This window comes from Cyprinodon variegatus, unplaced genomic scaffold (assembly GCF_000732505.1).
Source record: "Cyprinodon variegatus isolate N-32 unplaced genomic scaffold, C_variegatus-1.0 Scaffold383, whole genome shotgun sequence".
NCBI classification, from domain to species: Eukaryota; Metazoa; Chordata; class Actinopteri; order Cyprinodontiformes; family Cyprinodontidae; genus Cyprinodon; species Cyprinodon variegatus.
The window spans coordinates 437,362-465,064 of NW_015150836.1; the positions used below are offsets into that span (position 1 = coordinate 437,362).

A 27,703-nucleotide genomic window follows, 5' to 3' on the forward strand; every position below is an offset into this window, starting at 1 on the left:
AAAGCTCCACATCCAACGTTTCGCCTGCATACCAGATAAACATCTACCCACCTCTGCTCCATCTCCCCCCTCGACCTCAGGCTATTCCCTGTCTCATTCATACTCTGGCCTTTTCCATCACCAGTGTTTGGGTCCAGAGGTAGAAGAGCACTCTATCCTTTTCCTAAATTAATCAGAGCTTGTCAATTCGCAGCATCATGTCTTCCGCCGGGGTCCAACCCCTAAATAACTTATTTGTTTCATGTCAATAACATCTTTGTAATTGCAACTTTTCTTTGTGTGAGTTTCTCCAGGTTCAAATGTACTCTCACACGTAAACCCTTTTTTTTTTTGTTTTTTTTTGTTTTGTGTTTATATGTGCTTTGTTTGCTGCTGTTCTGTCCATTTATGATTTATGCCTCTGATTTTGATATTTCTGTTTTATGTAAAGATAAAAAACAGAAGAAGAAAAAAAAACTCAGTAGTCTGGAGTTCCTTTTATACCCTAGATAGAGCTCCTACTGTTGACCATGCGAAAGGTGAAAAAAGGAGCTAGAAACAGGAGGTAGGAGCTAAAATTTAAGGTATTCAAGCTTCAGATGAACACTGGTTCTTATTATAGGAAGGATACAGCGTCCTTCTTTTACCGACTAAGTTACTCACACACTTCTGACCTAAGAGTCCTTACAGATTTGGTGTAATTGGGTGGAACCACTGATCTCTACTAATTCTCTGGATTGCTGATTGCCTGAAAAAAGTGAAGCCATCGTCTACCATTCTGGCACCCCCCACTCCCACAGAGACATGCCGTAAAAATGCATACTTGTGTAGCATTTGGCTTCAAAAACAAGCAGTTTGCCAACTGTGGGAAGACGTTCCACGGGTAATTTCACAGTCAGTGGATGTACTGACCAAGAAAATCCACATATGTGCCAATGTATCCAATAGTATAGTATGCAGCGTAACATTAGTATGGCTATCTCGGACTGACTCGAAGATATTGACTAAATAAGTAATTGACATTGTGTCTAAGGAAAGAAAATAAAAAATAGAGTAAATAGAAACAAATTCACAGTGAAATGTCAATGTAGTAATTCATTAACAAGTGAATGATGATGTTGTTTTGTAGTGTTTGCTGTATTTCACATTTGAAAGAGTCATGCGCTGAAATATGGTGCATGTCATATTGGTAGAAGAAAAAAGTAACTCAATCAATTGACCTCTTTCTGTATATATATATATATATATATTACATGTACATCATCAATTTAGCACTTTTGGCACATTTGTATTTGTATGCTTATTAACACATTAATTGTATTGTGATGGGTTTGTGTAATATGTTATTTTACATGATTTAAAGACTCCATCTACTTCATAATTACCTTAAAATGTGATGTGCCTATTTTTTTTATTATAAATTAAAGTAATCTACTTATGCTATGAAACAGCGAATGAAAGTGTGTGATAAAGTGATTAATTTGTCTTTATTTTAAAAGTCTCAAGTCCCCCTGAAAATGAGAACATCATGTTGTGTGATACATTACATCGCAACCGGTCTAACTAGGGAGTACCAATATGGCGGCCGGTGGCGTACTACCAACGGGCAATCAGCAATCCAGTGACTAAAACGGCGGGTGGAACCAATGAAGGCGACACCTTTAATTAATTCGGTGGAAGTTGGTTGCACTTTACTTTGAAGGGCTCCACCGGAAGCAGAGTCTGTTGACTGTGAAGGAGCGGCCGGTTCCTCCTCCTCTTCCACCTCCTCCTCCTCCTCCTCCTCCCAGCAGCCACACCGTTTCACTGAGAGCTTTTCTTCTCTCAGCAGCAGTAGCGGGATCTTCTGGCTGCGCACACCGGACACTGATTACCTTGAAGAGCCTCTCACGGCTGGAACCAACACGGACTGTTTCCTGGCTCATCCCTCCCCACCCTCACCTCTTTGATTTGGGCCTTACTCCCCCTCCCTTCACCGCTTTTATTTTATTTTTTTTTCTCGAACCTCTGACAGTTTGTTCGTGTCGCACTGAACAGAGGTTTTGCTTTGCTGACATGGTAGATTACCACGCTGCCAACAACCAGAGTACCGGCGGTCCACAGACCTACATGGAGCAAGAGAACGACTGGGACCGGGACCTACTGCTGGACCCGGCCTGGGAGAAGCAGCAGAGGAAGGTAAGGCAGAGCCGGACGGGGCCCAGCTCAGAGAAAATGGACGTGGAGGTCAGAGAACCGAACACGGGCCTCGTGAAAGCCTGGTTCTCTGATTTTTTTAAACTAGCTTTCTCTCCTTAAAAACGTTTTTTATTATAATTTTTTAAAATCCTTTTTGTTCTGTTTTTCACTTGGCTGAGCGGTAAAGGAGCCACACTGTTAGCGGAGACCAAAGCTGAGATTGTGCAGAGGTTTTCGGCCTGATGATGGCACATCAGGCGGGGTTTTCTGTGGTTCCTCTGCCTGCTCCTTCTGGGTGTCGGAGGCCGTTAAAGGCGGGTTTGTAGCGGATCTAACCGATAGCTGCTGTTGCTGGACGGTTGATCCTTTACCAACACTTCTAAATGAACCTGAACCACATTGGATCAGCTTCTTAATCTAAATTAACTGTAAAACCGAATTGGTAGTCGTTATTTTAATCAGTTTATGCGTTTTTATAAATCCTAAATATAATTTCTTTAATGTTTAACTGGGTTTATACACTTCCAATCCAGAATGCAAATACTAACCAAGTTCTCTTGATTATTCTTCGAAGCAGATCTATTAAAATCACAGTGAAACATTTGTTTTGTTTAACCTCTTTTAGATAGTATAAACTCTTCAGTTGAATTGGTTCCTCTGTGACACTTTTCATCCCAGGGGAGGATTTTTTAGTGTTTGTTGGGAATCTGGATCACCTCCAATACCAAAACCACAACATTGAGAGAATCTTGGATTGACTCTATTATTAAAGATGACTGAAACCGCCCCAGTTTTTCGCTCTTCACAAACAGAAAAAAGCTTTCACAGATCGGAAATTGTGTTGTAATAAATCTTAAATTCACAGTTTAAGGTTTTTCTACAGTTTGAACCAAAGATGTTTTAAAGTAAGCCCCATTCTTATGAGACGGTGTGAAATAACCCTTTATTAAAGAGCACAGTCAAAGGCAGAGTTGAGGAAATTGACTAAAACACATTTTTTTCCAGTAATGGCTTGGAAATATTTGCACAATTGCAGCTATTTATACTAGACAACAGCCAAAAGTGATTTTATGATGGTCTATGGAGCTGCATCGTCTGCAATGTTCTTTTCTGACAGGGTTAGATTGGTCATTTGATTCCTCTGGACCAAACACCCACCCTTTGCACCTCCCACAGCAGTTCCACACAGCCTGAAACCTTACCTGAACATCTGGTTCTGCATTCCTCTATCATGTCCCCTCCTTGTTCTCATACCTTACACTCATTAACGCACCCTTGCATCATTTTTGTTCACTCTCTAATGTTCATAAAGCAGGTACTACATTGCATTTGGAAGATGCATTGTTCAAATCACCTGCGTGCCTTTCAGGTGGTGTGACAGCATGCCAGGCATCTTCACCTGCATTTTTTAAATTTTTCTTTTCTAGCCATCACTCATTCCTGCCCTGTGTTGGGGCTGCGTTCCTGCCGAGGTTGCACGGTTTCAGACAGCCATCCATGAGGAAAATGTTGCCTTACTAATGATTAACAGGGTGAGGCCTGCAGTTTAAACCTGTGCAGAGGCGGTGCCTGCAGGCCTCCTAGCATGAGGTAAAGAGAGCAAAAGCCTCTGAGAGTTTTAACGGAATATGATGAGTGTGGGAAAGCTTTGTTTCTGGCACTGACAGCTTAAAAAAAAAGTCAAACGCTTGACAACTTTCAGGTTTCCCCTGGCAACGTTTCCCCCAGCAGCCTGGAGCTGCAGAACCGAGCCCAGCTAGGTCCAGTTAATTGCGTTTTATTACAGGCTCCCCTCCTGACAAACATGTTATTAACCATTTTTTTTCTTTCCTGCTTGAAGAGCTGCCACAAGTCGAAACTTGTCAAAGTACGGTGTGACGCAACCACAGGGTTTTCAGTGTAAGGACACGCCAATCCTGATTCTCGCTGACAGTTGGGCTCTCGGTGATTCTCATGCTGAGAGGTGGAAAACCAGGAAGGAGCATGACGCTTTAGAGGAGTCGAGGCGTAGTTTGTCGTGCGTTTCCCTCTTTTTTTTTTTTCCCAGACAGAAAAAAATAGAACACTACAGTAAACTTCATTTATGGCCAATTGGCTGATCTGAAGTGACTAAATGTTGACCAGTAAGTGCAAAATGTCTCTCTGGTGTGTGAGCTGTGTGCGTCTGACACTGGGCTCCATCATCTTCTGGAATCAGGAGAGAGATGTCAGGAAACCCGGCTGGCTGATGTGCAAGTTTCTCACTGATGATATTGCGCAAAAAACATGTTTATTTGAATTTAAAGGGGGAAAAAAGAGAAGTACTCTACAAACCTGTTTCTGTAAAATGTTGTGTTAGAGATAACAACTGCTTCACAGTGAGAAACCAGCAGAAACAGCCATCCAGCTTTAAGTAACTGAAACTATCAACCATCGGCAACAATCTTAACTTTAAATGAATAAGAAATAAAAAACAAAGAACTTTGGGTCCAGTGAGCGACTCATGCAGCGGCGTCAGTGAGAGAAAAGATGAGCTAGCAATAATCTAACCTCTGTTTGCGTTTTTTGAATTTTTTGTTACCAAGAAGACAAAAAAAAGGTTTTTGGGATGTTTTAAAAAGTTAACTTGTAGTAACTTATTAGCAGCTTATTTAAATCAGAAGTGTGAGACAACAGAGATGCATCTAAAAAAAAAAAAAAAGGAAAAAAAAAAAGGCCAGTTTCTTAAAAGATTTCTCTACCTTTCTGGTTTGTATTTCACAGATTTTACAGCTGTAACTGGGAGCACTGGGTCTGTTTGTTGAACCAGTTTACCGCCTCCCCTCCTCTGCGCTTCCTCCAGTCATTTTTGATGCATTGTTTTGCGAGGTGGGCAGCGGGACACAATGTTCGTTTGTTCTTTAGCCGCCCACTTTCACATGTATTTTCCCCGAGGCCCTGGGTTTGGCTCAGGACGAGCTGCGAGCAACACTTAGTGAGGACGAGAGGACCCGACGGTTCCTCTCAGGGCCGGCTGCTGCACAGGCTTGCATGAGGCCCGGTGGGTTTACCTTCCCCACACTGATGGGGAGCTGAAACCGTGGGAATAGTGAGCATGACTGGTGAACACGGGCAATGATGCAACACCTCGGAGGTTGCTGGAAAAGTGGATAGTTCTCCTTTCGGGTTGGTTCTGGTTAAAGCAGCTCACTTAATGTAGCAGCGGCTGAATCATCCTTAAATTCCTGCCGCTGCATGTTCACACACCTTAAGCCAGTGAAGCTGAATGCATTTAGCATCTCTGCTTGTCACTGCTCAGGACTGGAGATCAACTTTACCAATAAATGGTTCAAATCCTCTATTTAGATATTTTTCCTGCTTGATGGGAACAAATCTTGACCTGTTAAGTGTGTTTTAGTTGCTAAATATAGATCTCCATGACACGTTGAACAACGGTGGGCATCATTGTATCCATCTCTGCAGTATTTTAATCATAAAGACTGCTTGGATGCAGTATTTGGTTGATTTATAGTATCTTAACATCAGCATAAGTATTAACAGTTATACATTCAACCTGTTGGAGCATCTCTGCCAGAAAATGGTGGAAAATGATAGAAAGAAATAAGTAATTGGGTAGAGTAATTGTGTCCAAAACCTAAATCTAGTGCATAAAGATCTGAACTAAATGTTAATTTTAGAAGGGAAATTTTATTTTCAGGTAATTCTTGCATATGTTTTGCACAAACATGTTATAGAATAGGAAAAATAACATTTCAGATGGGCTCCCAGAAGAGTAAATCCTCGTAAAGTGGTCCTGCTTCTCATTAACAACTTCTTAAAGCGATGTTTAAGAATATGGTAAATTCGGAGTCGTGGATTTTTTAAAAATGGAAACGCAAAAAGTTTGTCATCTTGGACAAGTTTTTACTCTATTTATTAAACTTTGGTCACCCGGATGGTTCTTGTCCTCCTTCTGATGTTTGGATAGAAGAAGCCCCCTTTTTTCTTCTGTGTGAAAACGTCTGCTCAGTCAGAGACGATGGCAATGTCATTCCCAGCTGATCCCAGGTCAGCTGTGGGAAAACCCTCTCCATCTCAGCTGACTGTGATCCAGGTCGGGCCTGTTCGTCTAAACAACGCCCCAGTCAGTCCGTCGAGCAGACGGAGAGAGGAATGTCAGCCCCCCTCTCTTTTGTCTCTTTCTGTTCTGCCCCTGGCTCTGCTCGGAGGAAACATTCCTTTGGTGGGCTTTAAGGCCAAAGGGAGGGGGCTCTGGGCTGAAAAATGGGGGCGGGGTGGCCTGTTTTTGCACGATAGCCGGAGACTACGTATTTTTATTTTTTTCCTGATGGTTTTGATCTGTAGAAGTAAATGTGGCCAATGTGGGAAAATGCAGCATAATTAATAGTCGCTTGCACTTCGGAGTAATGAAGTCTGCTTTGGTTTGCAGCCCATAATGAAGCAGAGAGGTTCTGCAGCTTTTCTGTAAACAAACGGCTGCATTCGGGTTGATCTGGATGTCATTAAGCTGCAGAATTTAGGAGTTCGGTTCACAGATCATCAGCTGCCGATCTGATCGTTCACTCAGGATTAGCGAGCGGCATTTCCTGCTGGTCGATGGCCAGCAAGCCTGCTGATGGTTTTAACGTAAAAATCCTCCCAGTGCTTGGGTTCCTTTCATTGTTTCTCCTTCAGTGTGTTGTTGCTTCTGACAGCCTCCTGCTGCTGTTTGTGAATGCTGATCCTGGCACTCTGGGTGTGTCAGGAGAGGGATCTGAAAACCGAAGAAGAGGTCAGCCTTGGTTTGAAGTGAAACCCGGTGTGCAGCTTTGATGTTTTTAGAATAAATTCAGGAGTTATATGTTTTAAAGGCAGCACTTCTGAGGCGGAAATGCATCCTCTGTTGTCCAATCATGATCCAGTTTCATCATCCTGCCTTTAGTTCTACATCACCAGCTGATGTTTTGCAGAAAAGACCAGTTTCTCTTGCAGGATTGCTGGGTTTCAGTCCAAATATTTTAAACAGAGTGGTGCATCCTATCTCTCGTCTTTGGAGATCTCCAGTCCGTCTCCATGGCTGCAAAAAGCAGATAGCGTTTATATCTACGAGGCTTCAGCCTCTCTATTGGGAGCTCTGCAGGGCTCTTTATTTTTGGAAACAGCTCTCCGGAGCTGTGCTGAGGCCCCGCACCTGACGGAGAGCAGGAGAGTTCAGCCTGGTTAGAAAATCTGACGGGAAACCTTCTCAGATTTTCCCTTAGAAGAGGGATTGTGTCTCACATCAGAGGTTATACATAGATTTGCCCACACTATTAACACTTTGTTCAGCAGCGTGTGAGGGCGGCTTTAAGGAGCCGCTTCGACGTGAGGGGATGTGTTTGTGCACCGTTGGTATAATTGTGTTTTTTGTTTTTTTTCTGAACTGCTGAACTAAAATGTCTATAAAAACCTCATTGTTATAATCAGCAGGCGAGAAGCTGAGGGGAAGTGTCAATGCAACACAGATGCAAAGCAAAACAGTCACGCATTGTTTAACTTCTGCTGTAAAGAAAATATTTCCTCTATTCTAAACCGGTTTACTTTTATTTAAGTCTCTTAAATGGGCTTTTAAACTTCGGTTTGGCTAAAATGGAGAAACGGTTAGATTGTGTGAGGTATTGTCATGCATGTTAGGCCGGGGGGAGTAATCATGGATGAAAGGTGTGAAATGTCATGTTTTTTTGAGCTGCAAACCTTCACTCGGTGTGAGACAGATTATGTTTTTAACATGTCTGTGTGATCTCACTGTGTGCTTTAAAAAAAGCTTTTATTGATGATGCTGGTAGGTAGTACCTACTCTCTAAAATAAACTGCACTTATGGGACCAGAACGCGTCGGCCCTGGGCTGCGTGGAGAAAATCAAACGGGCTGAAATAAAATTAACTGAACTGATGGTTTCTGCAGCTGGGAGTTAAGTCTGTGCGTCCTCTCAGGTCCGCCATCTGGTTGTCTTCTGGAGGACATCAGGACACCTTGAAATGACCAGATTGTGCAAATAGATGGAGGCCCTGCTTCTTCTACTTCAGTTTATGAAGCGCATACAGCAGGTGGAATCCATATTTTTGGTACAGGGGACGCAGGTGGGAATCCCAGCTTCATTAGGAAGTCAGTTAGCAAATTGTATCGACTTGTTTTTGTGACGCCAGAGCAATGGAGCAGCTGAAAGGACACATACTCGACTCAACTGTGGGAATCGGATAAAGACTATATATTTTTGACAGATATCAGCATTTTTCTTACATCGGCCGATACATAAGCATGTTCAACTTCCAGACTTTGAAATCGTATTTGCAGTTTGCGCTGAAGCTCCCTCCATTTTGTTGATTAAATTTGTCCTTTTTTCGTATACCGTAACCATTTATTTATAATTGCCATTTTTATCATGTAAATAAAGGAATAAGAATATGGGCAGCACATATCTGCGATCGTTAAACCGATGTCACTCGCTTTTAGTGTGGGCCTGAATCAAACCTGTTTCAGTCTATTGATCACTAATTAAATTAACGGCTTCTTTATTTTAGATATTAAGAAGCCAAAACCACTAGGAAAAGGTTCGCTGCATGCTTAATGAATCTGAATTAAAATAAATGGAATCCAGAATTGACATTTTTCAGTTGTAAACCAAGAAGCAACACTTTGAGGTTCCATTTCCACCTTTAAAGGGGAACTTCATTAATGATCCAGACAATATGCATGTCAGTTTCTTTCCCCCCAGCCACAAAACTTGATTCCCTCTTATCGGTGAACATATTTCTGTGGTGTTAAAAAAAATAGTTTTAATCAGCAGCTGGTGATCAGAAGGGAAGTTGAATCATTTGGAGAGGAGGGTCCATCTGTTTTGAAATTTAAGCATTAGAGAAACTACAGCATGATGCTGACCACACCATGCTTGGCTATTAATAGTGTTCTTTGGTTTAAAATATTGAATTTTATTCTTAGTAATTGGCTTATCATATACAGGGACATTTTTTTAACTCTTTTTACATAAATAAAAATATAAACACAAAAGCTCTTCTGTACCTCAGTAGGTAAGGTTGGTGACATTTGTAATGAGGAAGAAAAGCAAAGCAGTGTAACGTGAGGTTAGTGGCAGTTCAGCCAGTCAGACTCCATTAGAAAATGTAACAATGTTTGGTTGTAATGATCTGTCATTACTAAGCAGCAATTATCCTGACATGAATGAGACAAAGCACTGCAGTGTTACAGGATGTTTAACAGACGAATCTGCAGCAATAAAGCAGACTTTTGGACATCCATGGTTCAGGTGAGCCGGCATTAAGGGTTTGGTGCTTTTTGCTCCAGCTGCAGTCGCATCTCTTCACACTGGGTTGCCAGTCGCTCATCACCTGCCAAACATTAAGTTGTTGGAAGTCAAACAGTGCAAAGCAAAATAAGCGGATCTGTGAGGTGTTATGTGGAAATGAAGTGCTGGACCCAGAATAACCAGGTTGATCATATTCCTCTTGATGATGGATTACAAATATTATCCAGTTTGTCCTCATGTGAGTGTCGTTTCAAAATGAATCAACTGGCCCTCATCAGAGGCTGAAATGATCTGAGCCCATTTGATATACATTTTATCTTGATGATTTTCTGCGTGTTCGGCCACACCCAGACAGGTTCTTCTCCATTCATGGCGTGTTGGAGAGACGGACTGCGAAGCCTCGTTTGGAGCCGACATCTGGACGGGATGTTTGTCTGGATCAGGGGTTGAGTTCAGCAAACCTCTAAGCTGTGATGTTATTCCAGAATTAAACCAACAACTGGTTGTTGTTTTTTTTTGTTCTTCTTAGCTCTCATCCCAAGGAGGAAGTTTTGTTTAAACTTAATCAGCTGCCAACCAAATGAAGAAGTTTTCAACAACTTCTTTTGTTCTAAAATCAGGAAGTTTAAAAAAAGTGATTTAAAAAACATAACCTACAATATTAAAACCTTAGTTAAGTTTTTTAGAAACCTTTATATGGGAAACGGAACCCTGCGGGGGTTTGGGCTCGGCCTGATTCAGGCTTCCGTGTTTGTTATCCCCCCCGGTCTCTGATTTCCCCTCCTGAATCTTTGAACAGGTTGCAATCATGGCCGCTGAGCAAAGGGCTACATGCACACAAACATGCGACTGTAGCCGCTATCTGTTTGGCTACTGATGAACATATGCAGATAAAAGCAGGCGGTTTGTTTGTCCTGCAGTAGCTTTTCTGCTGTTTTCATTAGGTTTTCTTTGTTTTCATACCTGAAGCAGAAACCTCTGGGCTGGGCGTCAGTGCAGCTTGTGCCACAGAGGAGCGGCATTAAATATTTACTGGTCCTGCCTGGCCTTCAGGTTCCTCTGGCCTTAAAAGCCATCAGATAATTCCTCTTTGGTGGAATTCCTCGACTCTCTCGGTGTGGTTTCCACAATGGCCTCAGACAAAAGAAATGGGAACTGGCCTCTCCAGTTTAGGGTTGTTTTTTTTTTTCCTGTTACTTTCAGGAATGATCTGCTCTGAGTTTAGCTCCGCGGGGGCTTCTGTCTGGTTGCTTCTCTAGGGGAAGGCTCATATGTTTAACTTCCTTTGTGCCTTTCAAAGAACAGACCAACCCTCCAGCTCTTCCACAAAATCAACTAAAAAAAAAAATGCAGTGAATCTTCCTTGGACTGTGGTTGGACTGAAGCCAGAGCTCATCAATGTGTACAAAACATTTTATCAGCTTCATTTTAGGGAAGAATACCAAACGTTTTAACCCGATGGGTTATGCTCTTTATCTGCAGGACTTTAATATGCACAGGCGTCCCCACCAGAAACTTTCTTTAACTATGCAGATATTTGTAAAGTAGAAATAATCTGCACCTTTCCATGCAGCAGCAGCTTCCTTCAGCTTCTACAGAGAACTGATTAATCAGGCTCAACCAAACAAATCTGTAGTTTTTTTTTCTTAATCAAAGGAAGGGAGACGTGTGGGACTGGATTGGTTGTCACGGCCTCCCAGGAGACATGGAAGAAAGAGGAAGGAAGGCCTTTGAGGTTTCGGTGGTTTTTCAGCCTCTTTTTCTGCCTTTTAAATAAAGCCACAACACAAGCAAACTGCCGGCTGAGTCAGGCTGAAGGACTGACAGATCACTTTGTGTGTCACCTCCAGTGTTAATGGACCAGATGGCCAGCAGGGAAAATGGGGAAACCCTCGCTGGATTCTGAGTCAAAGGACAGAGGAAAGAGCGGCAGATGTTTGATCAAGTTTTTCCTGCGTTATTTGTAAATGTGCTTTAAAAAAAAAAATGCGGCATACATAAAAGCTGTTCTCGTGATTTCAAAAGTCAGGGATTATATTAAAACAATGAGTCAACTATTGAATTCTTTTTTTATAGATTAAATGTCAACATTGGGACAAAAAATACAAAGGCATAGATAGGAAGAGAACAGCATTGGTTAACTGAGCTTGCGCTTATAGCTTAGCATCTTTTTTGCATCATAATGTTTGAAACTGATCTTGCAAGTCACATTTAAAGCTGAATCAAATCGGGTCAGCGAGCTCCATGTGGGTCAGGGAAGTCCTCCACCGTCAGCTATCCCATCTGATCCAATCAAAGCGAGACTGCAGGGGATTATGCAGCTACTGTTTACAAAGATTTCTGTGCCACCCCCCCTCTGACTCATAGCTCTGTAGTAAATGCGTGGTGACGATCCTGAGATCAGTTTAGGTCCGTATGAACTCACAGCTTTTGTACGATAAGACAATTTCTGTGCAAAAGCAGGTTTCTCTTCACATGTTAGAAATAAGGGGTCATGCTTTTGTTCACACAGTCATCTGCACACCGCAGCAGTTCTGCATTCAGGAAACCTCACACGTAGCCACCGACCAGCAGAAAAAAACTGGGCTTAACACTTGAAATCCTTCAACGCAGAGATGCGTTTTAAACCTCCTAAAAATAAGATGCCGTGGTCCGCCGTCGCTTAGCAACAACCCCCCCAAAGCAGCTCGGCTGTTTCAAATGTGGCGACTGCCTGACCGAGGTCTTTCCTCAGTGAAACTCCAAACTGATAAGTGTACCAAAAAGCAGTCGCTGCCGTCAGAAAGACGCCTTACTGCGCAGAAATGGAGCCAGTGTGAATCCGTCAGTGCTGATTTATCTCGCACTTGTTTCTTAGAAACGTTAGTGAATGGCAGGAAACAGCTTAGGTGTGAACGAGCAAGAGGAAGTTACACATGCAGTTTTTACTCGTTTTACTCTGAGCATTTTCTGTTGCATTAATCTGTACTGGGTCACAAAAACGGACTGGGTCCAGATTGTTTGATCTTTAAACTAAAGTTCATCAAGATATCCAAGCTTTCTGAAGGAAACTCTTTGGTCATTGGATGCTTTTTTCCCCACTCATTTTCAGTCTGGTCCGGTACCTGACCATTAAAAATGACTTCTCCATAGATGCTACATTAAGATGGACTTAGGGTGCAGGCTAACTTTAATATTGAATAAATATTAAAGGGAAAACCTGGGCCAGGTCTCTGAAGCAGGCACAGTCTTTCCCTCTGAGGAGATGAATTTGTTTTTTAGCAGCTCAGTTCGTGGTTATCTGGGGCAAGATGTTACCCGCATTCAGTCAACATAAGGTAAACTGGGGCAATGCGTTGACCTTGATCTGCCATTTTTGCTCTGTTTCATCCAATTCTCATGGAAATTATTTACTAAACATCCAAAATGATGCCAATGATGGCGGTGTTTATGTCTAACCTCTATCACCATGCAGCATTTAAACTTCATAGTGAAGTTAGCCCATCTTACTCTGTTAGCTCTCCTGGCAGAAGGCCTCAGCTGTTGAACGGTGTTGCTTTGCATGCTGATTTGCCTTTGAATCCGTTTCCCTCTCTCCGCACACTGTTTGGCCAGCAGAGCTATGTGAATCATAAAACCATAAAGGCCTGGCTGAGCTCTGGAATGTGTGACCAGGCTGAACTTTGGTAGAGGGGGGTAGATGTTAGCTCCATGGGTCATCAGTGAACGGAAACTGAAAGGAACAAACAACATGCTGCTCCTTGTTCTGACTCTGGAGCCTGTATTAGAGGGACTCACAGCAGCAGGAAGCCCACAAAATCTCTACTCATACCAGTTGGTTTAAGATCTGACGTCACTCACTGGAGGCTTTTCAGCATCTCAGAGTACACTTGTGTCTTTATCCAGGGGTTTAAGTCTTTAATTTGTGTAAATGCTCCATATTTGCTCTTTTAATTAGCGTAAAAGTGAAGAGAAAAAACTTCAAAGCCTGCATCTGTATGCTACTGCCACGAAGCCCCAGCATGTAATCCTTGTTTTAGCTCTGCTAAAAATTGTTCTGCTGTGTAATGCAGCAGAACAATGATCATGGTAAAAGAAAGTGTTGAGGTTGGGGTTTCTATGCTGAGTCCTTCTTTCTTTTTTTGGGGAACAGAAATCAAACATGATTTTTTTTTTTTTTATATATATATATATATATATAAAGTCTGTGTACACTCCGCACTTTAGGAGATTTTACTCAAAACTGAGTCTTGAGCCACTATGGCTTCAAAGTGTTTTATAGGTTTGAAATCAAATGTCATCATCACCACAACCTAATTACTTTGTATTAAAGTCTATCAAAAAAAAAGAACACAAATAAAACTTGAAAATAAACAGTGATTAATCTTAGTTTAAACTTTCTGCCACAGAGATTATCCCCTTTTTTTTCACCTTAAGTCCTCCGATTTAAAACCCCAGCATTGCTTGTATGCATGTAAAATAAATGATGGGTAATTTGCTTGCCTACTGTTTTCCTATCAGAAAGGCTGTAGAACATTTATTGAAGTCTGTCTGACATGTGGAAGATTTGAAAGAATAAACTGCACTAAACCTCCAGTCCACTAGGTGCTAATGAACCGGAAAAGGATAACCAGCTTTACCTTGCCACACCTAATTCCAGAGATAGCAAAAGTACTCACTTTCCGTACTTGAGTAAAAGTACAGATACTTGTGTTAAAAAATACTCTAGTAAAAGTGAAAGTACTGATTAAACTTCTTTACTCAAGTAAAAGTAACAAAGTACAGGCTTGTAAATTTACTTAAAGTATAAAAGTAAAAGTAGAAACCACTTTTTTCATGCCGTTGCCTACATTTTAAATGGATGTCTGCCAATAGGACTAGATCTCCGTTGTGTTCATTTTCAATCATCTCGTCGTCCATGCTACTATGCTAACGCCACCGCCACCAAGCTGCAATGATTTGCCGCGAATGAATACCGCCGAATCTGTCGATTCATCTTGTAGTGGTGCGTCAAATGCAACGTAGATTCCCATCCAATTAGATTGAATTTGGTATTGATGACTTGAAAAATAATAACGGTAACTCCATTGAAATGATTCACAACTAAAGTAACGAGCCAATTTTTTAAAATGTAAGGAGTAGAAAGTACAGATATTTGTGTAAAAATGTAAGGAGTAGAAGTAAAAAGTCACTATAAAAATAAGTAGTAAAGTAAAAATATCAGAAAAATCTACTTGAGTACAGTAATGAAGTATTTGTACTTCGTTACTTCCTATCTCTGCCTAATTCCAATAACAAAAATAAATCGACATCAGTAATCACCTAGCAACCATTACAGCATGAAACGCAGTGCAGGGAAGCTGCAATGAACCAAAGAATCTGTCTCATCGACGTCCTGAATATCTGCATTTAACTTCCACTTGATGAAGTCAGCGAGAGCTTACAAACTGTCAGCTTCCATTTAAACAATCCCTTATTCAGTTTGGCTGTGAAGGACTCAAGTTAGGGCAAATTCCCAAACATAGTTTGATTGCTATTTTTTTTTTTTTTTTTTTAGCAATACCCTGTAGTGATATAGTTTTCAAGCTGGTCTACAAAGAAGTTGGCACCTTATTGCCATGCTCTGGGAGCACTAAAGCCTCATTCGAATACCTAGGTTTTATAACTTCACCTATTTGCTACGTTTGGATAACTTGTTTTTTTGGGACGGCCATAGGTCTAAACAGTCATTCATGTACATGTCCATCGGGTAATAACGTAAGCCTGAAGGCTGTATGCCTGCAGCACAGCACTCCAGAACTGCTTTGCTGCCCTGGATAGAGTTTTCACTTTCGACACCACAAAAGTTGAAGGGTTAGGAGCTAGAAATAAGGAACAGGGGACTACAATATGAGGTATTTGGATTGAACCTATGTTTCGTTGACATCTCTGTTCCATTAAGTCCGTCTTTTTATAAGTGATTCAGGTCTGCAGCAAAAATGGGGAGTGGCGGCCTAGTGGTTAGGGCATAGGTCTTGGAATCCTGAGGTTGTGAGTAGTGTTGGCCAATGACATATTTTGGCCCCAATACGACACCTGATACCTGGCTATGCAGTATCGGCCGATACAGATACCATCTATTTGAAATTGATGTATGTGTGTGTATATATGAAGAACTGTATACTACTATGATGTAAGATAATTGCCATCATGGCTTTGTCAAGCTGCTGCCTACCTTTGTTAAGCAGGAAGAAGACTAATACAAAGTGTATCCAGTAGAACTTTTTATTGCCTACCTGGAATGGGTGACGATAGTTGAATAAACTTTTGGCCCTCAAAATGGTATCTGTGCCCTATTTGTGGGTACTCGCCGATACCGATGCCACCATTTTAGTGCTGGATCATGGCCATCCCGATACTGGCATCGGTGCAACACTAGCTGTGAGTTCAGACTGCCACTCTGGGTTTCTGAGCAAGACCCTTAACCCCACACTGTCCCCCTGGCGCCCCACAGTGGCAGCCCACTGCTCCACAAAGGGATGGGTTAAATTCAGAGGTTAATTTCTTAAATGCGAGATCAATAAAGTTAATTTATTGGGGAGTGGCGGCCTAGTGGTTAGGGCATAGAGCTTGGAATCCTGAGGTTCTGAGCTCGGCCCCACTCCCACAGACTGCCACTCTGGGTCCCTGAGCAAAAAGATCCACACTGCTCCCCTGGCGCCGTACAATGGCAGACCACTCCTTCCCAAGAGGATGGGTTAAATGAAGAGAGTTAAACATTTTTCCCGACAGCGTTTTATTGTCATAACACTCTCACAAGTATAGAGCAGCAAAATTAATAGGTCACCTATGAGGACTGTTTCATCTGTCCATTCTTTTTAATAATCCTTATAAGTCAATATTTGCACTTTGATGTTTCCTTTTTTCTTCATACTAAACAAAGAATGGGTTAGAGGGTGTCTTTTCCTTCCCTCATATTACTGTTAGTCACACCTTTATACTCACCAACTTACTAGTCGTGTGTGTCGGGGGGCGGGGTAACTTGATAAGGATAGGCAGTTCTTTCACCTGTCCAGTCACTGCGTGTCGAAAGAGGTGCACCTTGCAGGCTTCTCACGTCACAGTTGTCGCCATGACAGGCACTTAAATTTGTTGCCTTATAAGGCGAAAGCGTGCAAGGCGGGTGGGAAGGGGGAGGGGCAGGAAGAGCCTGTTAATATGACAATGCTTTCTGCTGCCCGGCAACTGGGCCGGCCTGCAACTCCAGTTCAACCACATTTTCTCACACACAGAGATACGGCTGTTTCCTTTTATTTCCCTCCTTTCTTATTTATGTTAAACCAGATGAATAATCAAATGTTTGGGATGTTTTTTCTTGTTCTCTTTGAAAATCTTTTGATTCTTGCTTTTGTTTCTCACTGAGGTGTGTGCAAATGTTAGTTGTCAGAGTATGAGAACCCTGCCCATGGTGGATATTTCTCTGTTCAAATGCTTCACATACCGATCAGGAAGAATTTACCAAGTACAAAAAAAATGTCCCCCCCCCAAAAAACCAAAACTTTACTCTCTCCTCCCTTTTCTCCATTTCCTGCAAAGTCTGCTGCAGCATCATGTGGATGTCAGGCCTAAATAGGCCTTGGCATTTCCTTTTTATTTTGTTTGAGTAAACTGCAAAAAATAGCTTGGCATGTTTTGGCTCACATGTCTAGATGTTAATTTTTGCATCATCGATTTTAAATAACCCAGACAAAATGGGTTTTGTGTGTCTCGTTGCTTTCTTTAAAAGTTTATCTATAGAGATCTTTAACATAAATTATTCTAAAAGTGGTTACTCTAAATAAGATGTTTGCTAAAATACAATTCTGTTGCTGTCAAATATATACTTTACTAACGTTGCTGTTTTTTTTGTTTTGAAATACATTGTCATAAATTTAGCAACACAAATATTGCATGCAAATGGAAACATTAGCAGGCCCTGGTATGTTAGAGGCTGTTTGGGTCTATTGTCTTAAATTAAGTAGCCAAAGCTGTTAAGAGTGAAGAGTTGCCCTACATCAGAAACGGGTATTTAAATATATTCAATTGCGTAAAACCTGTTGGCTATTGAGATTAGCACAGTAATGTTAGCCCTGCGGTTCTGAGTTGGCTCCGTCGTGGTTTGTAGTTCGTTAGTGGTCATTTTCCTGTTGTATTAATCAGCTTGTGCTGGTTAGGAGACAATTTAAACACCGGGTAATAACTTTAAATTGTGTCCAAACACAAAACTGCGTTGTGTTTGAAAGTCGAACTCTGGTTTTGGTTTGCTAAATTGTTGCATTAGCCCATGTAATTTTAGCAAGCTTCTCAGTTGGCTCAGGTTTTAGTGCATGGCCTCCTAATTAGTGTTGCTGCAATGCCATTTTTTGGCTCCAATACAAATGCCCGATACCTGGCTGTGCAGTATAGGCCGATACCTTCTGTTTGAAATTGATGTGTCTGTATATATATGAAGAACTGCATACTACTTGGATGTAAAATACTGGCATTGCTATCGGTGCTACACTACTCCTTATTTTCATTTTCCAAATGTCATATCATCCTTGTAAGAGGCGGCTCTGATTAACAGTTGAGCCGTCTGTAGATAACTGCTTCGAAAGAAATAATATGCTGATATTAGCTGTGTTGTTCCTATAATATATTTCGAAAGTTTCCACATTTTATCTACTTGCTGACATGTCTTTGGACCGAAATTAGCAGTTGATATTAGCATTAGCATACTAATGTTGCCTATAGTTTGACTTAACAGGTTATAGATGGTGTTGGCTACCTTGGTCAGTCTGTTTATGGTGCTTGTGTCTAAACCAGTAGTCACCTTAGCCTGAAGCAAATTCTAAATTTTTCTTCTTTTTCAGTTTCCTAGCATCTACAGTTCTCGGGCTTGTGCTTTTTAATGACCCTATTCACACTTTAAATGACTTGAGAATTTGTTCTTGGGTAATCGAAGTCTGGAAATGGAAATGAACCATAGATCCTGGCTGTTTTGCATGTTTTCTAAGCTTGTTTACTTTTATTTTATTTCCTTCTTAAAAGCTCACAGCTTTTCTTCATTTAGACGGTCTGCTTATGGTAGCTTTCCTTAAAATGTCTTAAACGATCAGATTGACGAGATGTCTCAATGGGCTGCTGAGATCCTATGAAAGTTAATAGGATTTTTTTTAATCAGCTATCTGTAATTGGCTGTGAAAGCTCATTTTTGTATGATTTTGTCAGCTTCTAGGTATTAGTGCATTATGGTCATTTTCATAACCAGTAACGACTATTTGGCTTACGCTGAAATCAAATCAGCTGTTTAAGTTTTGGAGAAATTGTTGTGCTTTGGCATTTTTACACTTTGGTGTACATTTTTATACTTAAGATTGCTAATGCTATCGGTTTTACTGTAAATGATTCTCATAACTTGTCTTTTAAATTTCCTCTTTTTTATCTCTTCGTCGTACTTTTCCCTCATAGTTTGCTTCAATAACCATAAATACAGATGTTTTTAGCATTATTATGCAGCATTCGAATGCTAATGTTAGCTTGAGACTGTTAAGGAAGTTGTACTTTATTTCATATTTTTAAGAAGGTAGCATAGCGAACAATTTAGTTGAAAGTTTTGATCACCTTATATTGATCCACACATTTACAGAGTCAACAGGTCCAAAGCCGGAAACAAGTTCCTTACAGAATGAATCATGTTGAGCAAACGGACTGTAACTCATCTTGAGTCATGAAGTTGCATCAAATCTTGTATAATTTACATATATTGCCGGTGTGTTTTCTGAGATAACATTTTTACTACCCTTTTAACAACATGCAGAGACTGAGGTTAATTTCTCTCAGTTCTGCTCTCGGCATAATTACTTCAGCTCTTTCACCAACAACTTCCTCTTTTTGGTTTCAGATGGGTTTTTATCAGTCACTCATGAAAGAAAACTGAAAAGTTAAAAGTTCCTTTTTAAAGACTGGGTACACAAGCATTTTAATGAGAGTTTTTCACTTGAAATAGCTGATTTTGTCGTAAATAAATGTATACTGGCTGCCGTTTAGATGCCAACTAGATAAACATTATTACCTAAGCCTTCCGGTTGTGTCCTGCCGCCAGAAATAACTGCATACTGTCCTTCTTGGTCTCGAGTGGTTCTTTGGATCAGACAGGTGGTTTTAATGTGAAAGGACGATGATTGCAGAGCGACGTAAACAGGCCAAATGACTTTCATGTGTCATTTTCTCTTCTTTGGCAACAGCAGACATCTGGCAGTCAGAATATTGCCTAATGAAAAGCATGTGTTTACACCAAGTGTATTTTTTTCTCAATTCAGATTCTTTGGGTTTTGCCTTGGTATCTACATTGAGTCACAATTGGGCAGTGCCAGTTTTACATTTGAGGGTCTAAACCTTAAAATATTGGTCATCATGCAAACCTGTTCCATCTACTGCACATTGAAAACTTGAAGCAGTCCAATGATCTGTGATACTGCGAAGCATTGAGGTGGTAATTTAATCTTGTATCAGTCTATCTTAATCAGAAAGACAATAGTAGTTTAAACACTATTGTGCTCCTGTGCAACCTGATCTTTATATGTCTACTATCTAGCAAAAAGGCTGGTATGCTGGTTCTGTTTTCTGCTGCCTAAACTGATCAACAACAGAACCACAGAACAGACTCGTAGCTCTGGAAGGATTTAACCTGTGGTTTTAATAAAAGCCTGCTGCAAACAGCTGACTGCTACCTCTGCCAACTGCCATTAGTGCCTGCCAGACTTGTGATCTGGACGATGTAAAAAAAAAAAAGCGAGAAAAATGGGTGTGCTGTAATAATAGTGACCTCAACTCATTCAGTGATTAGACTGTGCTGGTTTTGTAATGGGAGGTCAAGCTGGTGAAAGAAAGGGAACACCGTTTTAGCTACTGGTGACTGCTCGACAACAGCTGGAAACATTAAAGATGAATTACTGAAAGGGTCGACATGGACGTCAGAAAAGGGCAAAGGTTGGATTGGAGTTCAAAGGAGACTTTTGTTAAACAGTCACAAGTTCAGCTTAAACTCTTCTCTAGTAAGTTAACTTTGTTCTGAACTAAGGGGAGATGGAAAAGAAAGTAAAGATGTCAGATATTTGCTGTTACAATACATAAGAGAAAGTGACTTGGTATGCAGAGAGTTTAAGGAAAATCAAATATATATATGAGCATGGATCTTAGCTCTTCCTTAGCCTCTTTTTTTCTTTTTTTTTTTTTTACCTGAGCAAAGGCTTACTTTGGGTGGAGTATAATAACAGAAACCAGGTGTTATTCACACCCTTTCTTGGTTTCCAGGCAGTACTCTGGCCACACGCCTGACTAGGATTGGTATTCTCCTCACAGAGCTTGGATTGGAAACATACCTTGGCTGAATTTATTTTAATTTCAATTTCTAAACCAAGTTTAAGTCAACTTTGTGCATATTTGAGCTTTTATTACCTCATTAGCAGAGAGCTTGACATGTTTGCACTGATGCTTTAGTTTGGCTAACCCTAACCACTGTGTTTTAATAATGGGGAGTATAAACTAATGATAGAGAAGGAGTTTTGGGGGACCTAAAAGAAAATAAATCAAGAGGCCATTGATATCTATAAGTGATTTTAAAATTTTAAACTTGGCACATTGAAAACCAAGGTTATTTTGATATATTGGGAAAGTCTGACAGTTATGTTAAGCTAAAAAGCTGGAGCATATTTTAGTGTTCAATTATTCAGGAAAGATGTTCGGTTGCAGTTTCCGATCAACTTCTGTATAAACAATTATTGAGGTAAAAGTTAAAACCCTTAAACTTTCTCCTTAAGCAGAGGCTTGTTGAACGCAGCCTCTTAACCTCCCTCATCTGGAGTTTTCATTTCTTCCTGACATTGTTTGGCTCCCTCCGATTGCTCCTTTGACTCATAACCGAGCAGCACACTTTTAGGCTCTTCCCTTTCCTTATGGAGGGCAGCGCTGCTGAGATGTGTCATGATTGGACAGATGGTTGTAAAAGTTCAGATGGTGGATTTGCTCACATGTTTAATGTTTTACATGGTGTACAGTGGGATTCATCAGCTACATTCCTGGGGAATTAACATGGACATCCTCCACCCCCACCATTTCCTGTCCCTCTAAAGACGGGAAGTGGAATACCTAACGGCCGATTGGCTAAGAAGGGGAAAAAGTGATGGTTTGGTACAAGAGAAGCTAACGCTTTCTGTTGGATATGTCGACCTACTTTGGCTGTATCGCCTCGAAGTGCCCGTAAACAGCCTTTAAGTGGACCAGTTAAACAGCATTGATCTGAATTGCCTTAAGTTTTATCACCTACTGCCTAGAGAAAGGCATTTAACCCTCATAAAAAAATAGCACTTGAAGCAGCAATGAGATTAATCAAAGAACTGTAAATACATCAGCAGCAGTTTATTTTGGAGCATATTGTTGTTTATTAAGCTAATCCAAAATTGGAAAGATACCAGCAATGACTTTAGGGGCCCTACTATGTCTGACCATAAGTTTGCAAACTTTTTTATAAGCCTATTTTTATTTATTTTTGGTCAATTATTTATAATGAAAGATAATTGAAAGTGTTAAACATTTAAGAGATTCTGTGCGAGTCGACATCCAAGCATATTTCCCCCAACCACAGAGAGAGTAGTCCAAAAAATAAATAAATAAAATAACATTGAAAGCTCCACGTTGGGCTTTGTAGGCCTCATTTAGCATTTTAAGTTCATGAAAACGCATAAAGAAAAAGTCCCTGCCAGTATGGCTTGTTTGGATGACTTGTCAGGAGCAGTTCTCTTAAAATAACCCAATTAATGCTAAAGAGAGTATACTTTCATTTTGCATTGGCATGTCATTTGGCTGAGGACACATCTGTTCTAGATGTTTTTAGACTTAACTTGACTGATTACTCGTGGAGTGAGAGAACGAGCTGAGATAAACCAGAAGATGATGGTGGAATGAGGAAGGAAATGAGGCTGGTGAGTCGTTGAGGAGTCAAGTCTTAAGGATGTACTTGAAAGGGAGTTTGAGGGAGGAAGAACATAGTTCAAATTCCTGATGGTGTGTCGTGTTCAGCAGAGTTGACATAAACACAATGTGTCCTCACAGTGCAGACTTGGCTCAGGAAGGCCAACTTGAAGCGAGGTGTTTGAATTGTTCTGCTTTTTTCTCTCTAGAGCTTCCCCAAACGAACGAGCCGACAAACGGCATTTGAACGCAATGATAAATTAACCGCAGAAGGGAAAGTCACATCTGGAAAGGCTTATAGTTAAAGTTTGCAACAAACAAGTCTTCACTCTGCTTGTGTTATGCCCCCAGGCATGACCAATCAGTGTCCAGTCATCCAGAGCTCTGGACTCCCTGTTCTAAACCAAGATCAAAGATTCAGTGTCCCCTGTCCAACTACAGGCCCTCTCCCCTTCGTTTAATCCCAGGAAGACTCCCTGTGTGCCATTAAATCTCTTCATCCCCCTCCCGCTCTGAGCTGTCACACAAAAATTAAAGCTAGCGACAGAAAACTATTCAAGCAGAAAACTATTCATCTATATCTATTTAGATAATGTTTTAAGCAGAGTTTGGGCTTTTTTTTTTTTTGGTTTTCTGGTTGAACATGGATGCCATCCATTCTTGGTATCCTGGGTGGTATTTACTCTCCTGAACTCTTTAGCTTATTGCCTCAAAGCCTTCAACACTTGTTACCTCTTTTAGAAACTACAGAACTTAAAAAGGTGATAAGGTTTACTTTTATTTTATTTCCTCCTTAAATGCATGCCCTACATAGTCTGTGTGATACCACATACTTTGGAGGATTAATATTCTTAAGCTCTTGCTAATTCCTTTGTCGGTTGCCCCTAGAAGAAGTAAAATAATTTGAAAGTGGTCTTACTTATCGGGTCTATTATAAAGTCAACCGAACACCTACTAAAGAAAACACAATTTTTCCTCAGATATCTTGGAGGAGTTTCCTGGAAGGTTTGGATAAGCTTCCATTTCTGGGTAAATTTCCTGACAAAAGGGGCTGAAAAGCAAACGTACAGGGTGGAAGATAGGAACGCAAGGCTTTTGCGGTGGGCAGTGTCAACAGAGTTATGCAACGGTGGACTGTGTGATATGGAGTGGAGCAACATGCCAAAGTTACAGCCAGTTTATATTGACACACAGCAGCTAGAAATGGCCTCATGTGATGTCGAAATATTCATTCTTGGTCTGCAAGAGGCCACAAATATGGGCTGACATTTGTTGGAGCTGATCCTAGATATGCGAGTGGGATGTTTATATTTTGTACATGCCAAGTGATTTTTATGGCTTCAGTTGGACTTGATGGAAACAACAAAACTGGATTTTTATTTTATTCTTTATGGATAAACTTAAAATATTTAACAAGAGGTTCAAACTGATTTAAAATCACATGCTACTGTTCAGGGCTGAATATCACTGCAGTATCATTTTGAGACATGGCCATATCACATATAGCGCAGCGATGGTTGGCTAATGCATTTTAAATGCTCGGATCTTTTATTTTTCATGCTGGTGATAAATTTAGCCAGTCGGCAGGATTTCACTGCAGCCGACGCTAATACAGAACAGAAATGGCGTTGCCCAAAATACTAAAGGTCAGAATGATAAAAGCACAGCTGAGAAGGGGAGGAAAGGAGAAAATGGGCAGATATCCTGTCTGAAACTTTAAAAGTTGTTAATGACTTTTTTATTTTATTGTACTTTAAAAAATGTTTTCTGATTCATGTGGTTGTGTATATTGCATTCAGTAGTTCCCTGATTTTAAAACAATCCTCACCTTGCTGATGCTAATATGGTTTCAAAACTTGCATTGGAAAGCGCTGCATTCTGACCTCTGGAAAGAATCTACCACCAACAAAGGCAGGAAGAGGCTTGAATCAATGAGTGCCTGAATTGCCATTTTAGCCGTTTCCTCCTGCATGTCCTCCCAGTCTGTTATCCTTTGCCTCTTCACATTTTCAAAGCTTTGTTTAGAAGAAAAAGACGTGACCTGAGATGAGATATTTGAACTTCATGACCCTTTACCTAACCTGCTAAAGACCTTTTTCAGTTAGTCGAACTGCTAAATTAAACTTTAAAAAAAAGTGTTTTTAGCTTGATTATAACTTCAGAAAAGTCTGTAATTTTCTATCTTCTAGCTCAGAGACGCTCTGCTATAGCATATCAGTGCCTAGTGTTGCAGTATTAATGGTCATTGTTAGCATCTTGATGCTAATATCTAGCTAATATCTTTATACCAGTATGCCATTAGCCTATAAATGCAAAGCAACAGCTCTTCAGTGCAAACATTGCATTATACATGCTAACCATTAGCATCACTTTGCTACTATAAAATCCTGTATTGTCTAGACATGTTGGGTGTTATCCTCTCAGAGGCTGTTGCTTCATTATTAATGGTTACCATCATGCTAATCTATTATGTCTGAGATCAAATTTGGCCGTTAGCCTGGGAAAGCTAATTGTTGGATGAGACTTGCTAAACTTTAGCTAGTATCAGAGTGTTAGTAATCCTATGCACTTTGCATTGGTATAATGCTTTATTGTTGAATTATTAATGATATTATAATGGTGAACATTAGCTTTCTAGTCTAGTTATAAGGTTTACTTTGCTGCTTCTGTCTCCTTGAACCCCAGTTGGCCTCAGCAGATGGCCGCTCACACTGAGCCTGGTTCTGCTGGAGGTTTCTTCCTGTTAAAAGGGAGTTTTTCCTCTCCACTGTCGCTACAAGCATGCTTAGTGTAAGGGATTGCCTCAATGAGTCGATGCAATCAACTGGTTTTCCTTAGATAGAAAACTTTGACTCAATCTGACTGCATGATCTGGTGAACTGCAAAGTGCCTCAGATGACATGTGTTCTGTGTTGGCACTATAGAAATAAACTGAATTGAATTATCAAATAGTTTGTCTAAACATGGTAGGTGATTCTTTCTTAATGCTAATTGTGTTATGCACATTAATCTTTATAGAACAAGTGCTACTTTTTAAGTATTGTTTTTAATCTGAACACTTAAGGTAATTTTCTTTATAGTTTTTCTACTTTTATACTGTTCAACAAAGACTATCTGTAATCTAGTTTTTCATTATCCTGGACAAGCTAAGTGTTAGCTTTTCAGTGCTTATTGTTAGCCTCATTACTATTTTAGTTATTCAGGAGGCTTGACATGCTTTTTGTGAACTTCTTTGAGTTTTATTTTCATAAAAATATTTTTTTCTCTGTGAGGAATTATCGGTTTATGAAAAAAAAAAAATGATAGAGCTGACTGAACTAAAGAATAATAATGTAACAATGTATACCAGGAAAGCACTGAACCTTTGGACCAATATTAACATTGCTCTCATGGTTGATAAAGTATATAGTCTTTCTTTTCCCTCTCCTCCTCCCATTTTTGTTAAACTTCTACCCAGGCTGTTTAGTAATGACCCTTTCTGCCTCTGAATATGCACCATGATGAGACTGTCAGGTTAAACCGATGGGGACACGCAGCCTCTAAAAATAGGGCAACGTTAACGGAAAATCTTCCTCAAAGAGTCACCTGAACGACAAGATGCAACATCAGATTCAAAGCTAAGCTAATTCAGATGGATTAAATGTCCCACAAAACAATACATGCAGCAGATCTAAAAGTCAAGAAAAATTTCTCTTTTTTTTTCTGGGATAAAAATTAGAATTACCAGATTAAAACTTTTTGCTCTTCTTACAGAGATATCTTAATATCTCTGGGCTTAGAGGAAGACTTTTTCTTCTTCTCCTCTAAGCCCTGAAAAGATTGTCTTACTCTTCAGTATTTTAAAATGTGGCGCCCCTTTCCCACATTTAATCATTCTTTTCTCTGTTCTCCCATCCCTCTCAGTCATCCTCTGCCCCCCCTCCATTTCCTCTCCTTCATCCTGTCCTCCTGTCCTTAATCCTCCCTTTCCTTTGTTTCTGTTTGCTGCTATATTAAGGCTGCTCCAGTGAGTCCTGTGCTGCGCTGGACACAGGCGATGAAGCTTGTTGAAAACAGTCTGTGTTAAGTTGTTGACTCACATAATGGTATATCTGAGGGGCATTAGGCTGGCCAAGAAGTACACAGCAATTACGCGTTTGTCTTCTCCCTCTGGGAGTTGTGTGTGTGTTTGCTCCATGATATTACAGCTTAGCTTTACAGACTACCTGTCAGCACATGAAGCCCCCCTTAGTTTGTCTGTGTTTGTGCACACATGTTAATGATCACCTGTCCAGACTTGAGAAGATAATGAGACCAGAGCAACCCCTGCTGCAGAAGCAGACTGCTGGCATGGGGAAGCTGAACCTCGCAGCCAAATTTTCTTTCCTCCACTCCATCGTTTCTCATTTCGATCCCAGAAGCTGGCGTTATGTTTGGAGGATCCTTCTCTTATGAGACCTGGGAGAATCTTGTTAGCCTGAGGCTTTTTCCTCCCTCTGAGTTTTTCAGATGTCAACCTACAAAACCTCCCAGGTTCAGCTGTAGCCTGCGGGGGACAGTGTCCTGTTGCTGCATCGCTGCTCTACAGTAGCAAGCTGTGTATCCTGTTACACTGCCGCCTAAATGGGCCTGCATGAACCCTGAGAGCAGTGAAATCTACACGGCACTGCGCTCTTTATTCCTCTCAATTAGTCCTTTATGGATGTTTTATCCCTGAAAGGCCCTGAAGTTTTTCAGTAGATGTAGCACAGTGAAGTCAGTTTATATGTAGATAATTAACCATCTGTGGTGAAATAAGATGAAACAATAAAACTGTTTTCTGCGAGTATAAATTTAAATAATCTCATGAAACAATTTGAGATAAACTGCGACCGTATTGGCGTATTGCATTTCATGGAGCAGCCCTGTTTTTAATTGGTCTGGGTCTAAGAATAGGAGCCTTTCAGCCGGACCAGACTAGTAACTGGACTGTATTCACTGGGCCAGGAATCCATGATGGTTTCTGTCCTGCCGGTCCAGTCCGGCCCACTGCTGTCCAAGTTCTTTGAGGTTGTTCCTCCTGCCAAAAGGTCCACAAATAAAACTCTGCCATTGCTGTAGTTCTGCAGCTTTAGGTTTTATAGACTCTAAATTCCTAAGCGGCATTTCTGAATTTTTATTTTTCGTTTTTCTCCTCAGAGCTATGCTGCTTAGCAGCGATGCTCTGTCGGGCAGATGTTTAAAACTTGCCCCCAATGTCGTCACAGTTTGTTTTTAATGACTTACTTTAATGTTGTCTTGATCAGTCCCTTTTCAAAAGATGTTGGGACCAAATACGTTCTTGTTTTATTCCTAAATTACATTATGGTCCAACATAAA

At 40.6% G+C, this 27,703-nt stretch overlaps 1 protein-coding gene across 6 annotated transcripts in view; it reads left to right on the plus strand.

Annotated features, from left to right (window-relative positions):
• Positions 1 to 1,792: 1,792 nt before the first annotated feature.
• actn4 (actinin, alpha 4) overlaps positions 1,793 to 27,703 on the plus strand; it is a 57,139-nt gene continuing 31,228 nt past the window's right edge. For 2 of the 6 annotated variants that reach the window (XM_015387005.1, XM_015387006.1), the window contains exon 1: positions 1,793 to 2,157. In XM_015387005.1, coding sequence (XP_015242491.1) covers positions 2,035 to 2,157 — 123 coding nt within the window. In that variant the 5' untranslated portion in view covers positions 1,793 to 2,034. The remainder of the gene's footprint in view (positions 2,158 to 27,703) is intronic. The other 4 variants (XM_015387010.1, XM_015387011.1, XM_015387008.1 and 1 more) reach the window with 2 other exon arrangements.